This window comes from Ascaphus truei, chromosome 8, assembly GCF_040206685.1.
Source record: "Ascaphus truei isolate aAscTru1 chromosome 8, aAscTru1.hap1, whole genome shotgun sequence".
Taxonomy (NCBI): Eukaryota; Metazoa; Chordata; class Amphibia; order Anura; family Ascaphidae; genus Ascaphus; species Ascaphus truei.
Genome location: NC_134490.1, coordinates 106,171,033 through 106,178,174, shown reverse-complemented (window position 1 = coordinate 106,178,174; position 7,142 = coordinate 106,171,033). Strand labels below are relative to the sequence as shown.

The window sequence follows — 7,142 nt, the reverse complement described above, 5'->3', positions numbered from 1 at the left end:
GACACCTATTTTCAAACTCAAATTTATGGAAATAAACTAGAGACACATATTATAAACGATTTATAGAAACATTATCCTATAAGGAATTTCCAATTACTGGTACTTTTTTTTTCACAAAACAAAAAACATAAAAATTCCACACTTTCCTTAATTTTTTCGAAGTTAAATAATAAAAAGCTAATTATTCCCTACATTTACAAGAAATTGTTTTCATAATAGTTTAGAAATGTATTATGTTTTTATAACATTGGTTTTTTTTAAAAAAATCAATAATTTTCAGAGTGTTATATTACAAAGTAAACGTGTGAGCAAAACATTGACGACATTTAGAGCAAAAATCATTTTTCTTCTTTGTGACTTCCCAGATGTCTAACAAGACATACCTTATAAGCAAAACATTTCCCACATTCAGAACATACAAATGGTCTTTCTCCTGTGTGAGTTCTCTGATGTCTAACAAGATCAGAGTTCTGGGTAAAACATTTCCCACATTCAGAACATACAAATGGTCTTTCTCCTGTGTGAATTTTCTGATGTGTAACAAGATGAGAGTTCTGGGTAAAACATTTCCCACATTCAGAACATACAAATGGTCTTTCTACGGTATGAATTTTCTGATGTGTAACAAGATGAGAGTTCTGGGTAAAACATTTCCCACATTCAGAACATACAAATGGTCTTTCCCCAGTATGAATTTTCTGATGTCTAACAAGATCAGAGTTCTGGGTAAAACATTTCCCACATTCAGAACATACAAATGGTCTTTCCCCAGTATGAATTTTCTGATGTCTAACAAGATTCGAGTTATTTGCAAAACATTTCCCACATTCAGAACATACAAATGGTCTTTCTCCGGTATGAATTTTCTGATGTTTAACAAGATGAGAGTTCAGGGTAAAACATTTCCCACATTCAGAACATACAAATGGTCTTTCTCCTGTGTGAGTTCTCTGATGTCTAACAAGATCAGAGTTCTGGGTAAAACATTTCCCACATTCAGAACATACAAATGGATGAATTGTATTCATACAAATGGTATGAATATTCTGATGTGTAACAATAGCGTTCAGGGTAAAACATTTCCCACATTCAGAACATACAAATGGTTTTTCTTTTACTGACAAGTTCTTGGGAACGTTCCATGCATTCATGTTTCCTTTGTTACACGTAATAGGAGTAGATGCATATTCTGTCCCTGTATGTTCTCTGATGTTATAAATGTGGGAGTGTGGGAGATTTCCTCCTTCCTGTGAGGTTGATTCCTTAACCATAATGCTCACAGTTTCTCTCAGACTCTGGTTTGGTATATCTTGACTAATGGGATTTGCTCCGTGATACATTTGGGTAACGCTGGTATCTTCCATTACACAATCTTGTGAACAGAGCAAAATGTGATATCTTTCAGGGGAATTCCTGCTCATGAATCCATCTGCTGGCGAAAAAATTTTGAGTGAAGAAATGCATTAACATTGGACACAAAAAATGATTCTCAAACGTCAGATTTAATTTAAGATTGTAAAGAGACAGTATACACATGGTAAGATGTATAAAAAATCAGGTATTCAGCAAATGTTTCCAATTAGAAGTGCAGAAAAGCATTCAAAATAGCAATAAACTTAATTTGTGAGGATATTGCCTCCCAGAGAGATATAGAAGTAGTGTGTGTGTATATAGTGTAAGCTCTGCGGGACAGTAACTCTCATTGATTACAATGTTATATATATATATATATATATATATATGAAAACGAGAAGAAAGCGCCCGATCCTAGTGTAATATGATAAGATACACAATTTAATATTCCCAATTAAACTCCAACAAATGCAAACTCACAAACAAAGAAAATAATCGAGCATGTAATGAGTAATACTCATTCACCAAACGCTGGAATCAACTGCTCCGCTCACACATCCTGCTCCCACGTGTTGTTTTGGCACCTCTGAGCTACCGCTCCCTTCCTCCTATCCGGAACTTCTGTTTACCTCAGTTCGTTTCCGGGTAAGATCAGGAGAAGCTGCATGCCCTCTGGGGCTCCATCTGGACGGTAGATCAGACCACTGAGATACAACAATAACATAAACAAACTAAACTCACACCCCAACATCACAAGGGAGGAAATACAGACAATTACAGACTGACGTTCTAATACTGAAATCATTATCAAACTTGCCAACACAGGCGGAGGGATCGTGATTATAAATTACTCTGACTACAAAGCTAAAGTCCGGCGCTTTGAGGATTGGGCTTCGCCCCTGTGATGCATCCTGTGACTAGACGGCTGACGCATGTCACGCTGCCAGGTTGGGGGACACAGCACGCACCGTGCCCAAGCTCCGCCCCCGTGGCAGCCCAATGGTGATACGCGTATGTCCTGCTGTGCCCATCACAAACAAGATGAGACCCTCAGTACTGAGGTGGAAATAGAGATAACGCCACTGACAGGCACAGGGGTCTGGTCTTGAGTGTGGATAGTTGATGTCGCCGGGTTGGGAGTGGAGACGGTAGAGTCGTCGTAATACTTGCCAAGGTGAGGGTACGAGAAATCCAGAACGGAGCAGGTACTAGTAGCCAAGGTCGGTGCTGGAGAAGGTAGAGTGGTCGAGGTCCGAGAGCCGAGTTCAGGGTAGAAGAGTAGCAGAGAGTCAAGGATAGGCAAGGTCAGTATTCTAGTGAAGCGGTAGTCCAAAAGCAAGCCGGGGTCGGTAAACGGAAGATCAAAACAAGGCAAGGCAGGATAACTAGGAGACAGGATAGGTACACACAGGAACAGGAATCTTATGCTCAGCCAAAGTGCCAGTGGCACAGCTGAGCCTAAATAGGTGAAGCAGTCCAATCCCAAGAGGGGGCAGAACAGGGGAGTGCCAGAGCGGAGCCTACAATAGGCTAAGGTGTGAGAGCCAGGTGAAGTTGTTGGAGAAATTAGGCTCTGTTGCCATGGAGCTCGGGTGTGTGTCGTGCGCAGATGATGCGCAACGTGATCCGGAGGCGGGGACACCCGCTGCGGCATTGGTACGCGTGCACCCACGTGAGGACGCCGCCTGGCAGGGAGAAGAGCCACGCGTGCGTGAGAGACGCGGCGGTGCACGTGAGAGTGCGCGAGTCCTGGATCTCGGCAGCGGGGGCGCAGGACCAGGAAGTGAAGCCGTGCGCCTGCTTGCTGCAATGTACCTGGATCCTGAAAGTACCCTCCCCCCCCCACCTCAGGAGTGACCTCCATGTGACTACAGTAAGGCTTGAGGGGAAACTTCCGATGGAACTGTTTGAGGAGATCAGGAGCATGGATATGATGGTGAGGGATCCATGATTGTTCCTCTGGTCCGGATCCCTTCCAGTGGACCAAGTATTGCAGAGTTTTCCTAGAAATTCTTGAGTCAAGAATGGTCTGGATCTCGTACTCCTGTTGGCCCTGTACGAGTCAAGGGGATGGAGGAGAGGTAGAAGGATCTGGAAAATTAGTACTCTGAAAGGCGGGTTTTAGGAGTGAGACATGGAAGACGGACGGAATCTTCATAGCGGCTGGAAGTTGTAGGCAAAATGCCACAGGGTTGATCTTTTCTAGAATGGAATAAGGGCCCAAGTATCTTGGTGCTAGTTTGAGAGTGGGTACTTTAAGTTGAATGTTTTTTGACGAAAGTTTGAACTCTGGAGTCCCGCGACGATGGCGATCGGCTTGGAATTTTTGTCTGGAGATGGCAGTCTGAAGGTTTTCCTGGATTTTTTTCCATGATTTTTGTAAAGACAGGATCCGTTCCTCTGATGCTGGAGCGCCGGAGGGTGTAGAGTTGATAGGGAATCGGGATGAATGGAACCAAAATTGATGAAAAAAAGTGAATTTTGAGTTAATTCATTCCATAGGGAGTTGGGGCGAATTCTGCCCAATGAGAAGGTCCACCCAATCATCCTGTGTGTCAGAGACAAAACAGCGCAAGTACTGCTCCAAAGTTTGGTTGGTTCTCTCCGTCTGACCATTGGTCTGTGGGTGGTACCTGGAAGAAAAATGTAGAGCGATGCCTAGCCTTTGGAAGAAAAAATGCCAGAATTTGGCAATAAATTGGGGGCCGCGATCGGACACAAAGGTTAATGGAACTCCATGAAGGCAAAAAACCTCTTTGAAGAAAATATCAGCTAGAGAAGAAGAATTAGGTAAGCCTTTGAGAGGAACAAAATGTGTCTGCTTGGGAAAATGGTCGATGATCACAAGAATGGTATTCATACCTCATAATTCGACAATAAAGTCCATGGACAAGTTGTTCCAGGAACGATCAGGGTCAGGAAGGGAGTGTAGTAATCCTTGAGGCTTGTTGCTGGAAGTTTTATTACGGGTGTCACGGTAGCTTATGACAGGTTGCAATTTACACCAAATATATATAAATATATATATAACTGGGTTTGAACTGGGACGAGACTTAGATATGATAAAATATCATTTATTCCTTGATAATAGATTATACAAATAACAGGCAAAATATGGACACTTAAAGTTTAGGACAAGAAAGCCATCAGTATACAGGATGCGCCATTTCTTCCATAATTCAGGTTCAGATGTAGTCATCACAGCAATACATGAAGGACACATGCAGAACATGAAGGACAATAGCCATAGGCTGAGCCTGGTTCTTATACAATTATTTCCCTTTGAACACAACCTAAACCCAGCCTCTGTCATAAATCAGTGGTGAAGTTGACAGTTTTCCTCAGAGTAAAACTCCTCCCACCCCACAACGTTTAAAAACTGCTTTTCCCTATCTAAATAACTTCATAACTTCAGTTCAGTAGTACTTACTGGCATGCGACATATTAATACATTCCGTCACGCCTGACACTCCCAAAGAGACTAAATATTACAGTGTAATATTAAAATTAGGAGAGATATTAATATCTGTCTGTTCAAACAGGCTAAACATCAGGTGTTCGTAACCGTTAGTTGCGGGTAAGTCCCACGAATACACATACGTAACTCTTAGCATGTTCAGCCAAGGACATCTATATTCTTATATTTAATAAGGTCACTCATTCTGTATCCCCTTGATAACCGCACCCCTGGCCCCCATCAAAGAAATCCTTTGAAGCAGGGACCCCTGGGGAGTGGACATTGGTCACCTGGTTTTATGTTTAGTCTTGCAGGATACCTTGGTTTGTAAGTGTGAGTTTTAACGCTTACAACCCACTAACATACTGTACACTAAACCCCTTCTGCTTTTTCCACCCAACTTCAGTCAACCCTTTGAAGCCCAGATTTTCTGAAAAGACACCCATTTGTATTTTCTTAAACTGTAGCTTATTAACCCCTTAAGCCCCAGTGTGTGTGGTGCAGTCACTGGCCCAGAAACAATACATTTTTTACAGGGGAATAAGCATTTGGATATTGGAGCGAGATAAAAACACATTTCTGGACCTCAATCCAGTTAACCCCTTGCTTCCCAGGTGAGGGTAGAGGGTGGCCAATTGGGATGTAACCCCTTTAATCCCGGGCCAAATCCTCTCGACCATCACACCTCCCCTGCTCAAGGGGTGCCTGGTACCCCAGCTGCCTCCCCCTGGCACTTGGATACCGCTGGCACCCTTGAAGCACTCAATAAGTCCTGAGGGGTTGGCCTGGCAAAATTGTCCTCCGGCATTGTCCAGTACATTGTCCTGGCCACAGTGGATTGTAAAGTCCAGATCCTGTGGAGCAGGGCTCCACCGTGGCCGCCGGGCATTCTCCTTTGCCTCCCTCTGCCCCCCACCCAGTGCCTGGTGAACCCAGTCCATGGTGAAGGGGCCCCTTTGCAGACCAGGCTGCACACTGCCCAGAGACTGGCATGTCTCTGCACCAACAGGAGACCAGCTATCGAGCACAGACCGTCGCTTTCCTGTCAACCAAGTCTGGGACAGAGCTATATCACTATCCTGTAGGGACCCTACCTGCCCTGGCTCTGTGCCAACCTGTAGCTGCTCTGCTATACTCCTGACTCTCCTCCCTGGCTGCCTATCTACCCACAGTCCCTCCTTTGGGAACCCTGGGGAATCTGTTAGGGGGGTCACTCCTGGCCAGTCAGAACAAGGGACCTTCTGCCTACCTAGCCTATCCCTAGCTTCTGCCAGCTGCCTGACACCCCACTGACTTATCTCCCCCTGCTCCACGGTGTCTCCCTGCCTAGCCTCCCCTAGGCCCAGCACCTCAGCCCCTGCTGATGACTCCTGCTGCTTACCTCCCTGCACTACTCTCCCCCCTGGGCAATCCTAACCCAGACCCTGGAACTACCTGAGTGCACCTACCTCCCTGACCTTGTCTCCCCCTTACCAGGGATGAGCTCAGGGGCACCTCTCCAGATGCAACCGCCTTAGCTCTTGGCTGGCAGGTATCCCGGGGGTTGCACAAGCCTGCCACTGCCCATGATACCCCCAGCCCTTAGCCATGCTGCAACAGGGGGTTGCTGATCTGAGACACCCCCTGAGGCTCTGCCAGGGTAATGGGAAATTCTAGCTGCAATACCTGCTGCTGTACCTCCCTGGCTACCATTTGCCCTTCTTCTCCCACTGAGATCTGATGCTGGCTACCTACCTGCAGCCTCCCCTCACTCCGCTTCTCAATAGCTAATCCTAGCCTGGATCCTAGGGACACCTGAGTGAGGCCATCTCCCTGACACTGTCTCCCCATTACCGGGGATGAGCTCAGGGTTGCTGGTGCAGATGCACCCACCTTAGCTCCTGGCTGGCAGGTAATATGGGGGTGGTCTAACTTTGTCACAACCCCTGATACCTCCAGCCCATAGCAAGGCTGCAAAACAGTGGGGCTCTTAACTGAGAGTCCCCTTGCTGCTCCGCCAGGGTAATGGGGAAGTCTAGCTTCCCTACAAGCTGTCCTTCCGTCCCCTCCCCTGGTACCCCCATCTCCTGCCACCCCTCCTGTCACCCCTATAGTGAAACAACAGGGTACAGTCATAGGGAAAAAGAAGTCAGGGTCAGTCTGCGACTTGGTCTGGCTTACCTCGCTGGTCCCCGCAGAGACCGCTGCCTTCGTTGGTCCCAATTGCAGGGGGACTGGAGTGGCCACCGCCTGCCCCATCTGGGCTGGGCAGCCACGGGCCGCTGCCGCAACAGCACCAGGGTTGGGTACAGGTACAACGGTGCAGGACAAGGATCCCAGGTCTTTGTGGAGG

General features: G+C 46.3%; 1 protein-coding gene across 1 annotated transcript; it reads right to left on the bottom strand.

Moving 5' to 3' along the window:
- Nucleotides 1-336: 336 nt before the first annotated feature.
- On the bottom strand, nucleotides 337-1,151 carry LOC142502202 (uncharacterized). The gene has a single exon (XM_075613075.1). It carries the CDS (start codon nucleotides 1,149-1,151, stop codon nucleotides 339-341), a length of 813 nt encoding a protein of 270 aa, XP_075469190.1. The 3' UTR covers nucleotides 337-338.
- Between the last annotated feature and the right edge of the window lie 5,991 nt (nucleotides 1,152-7,142).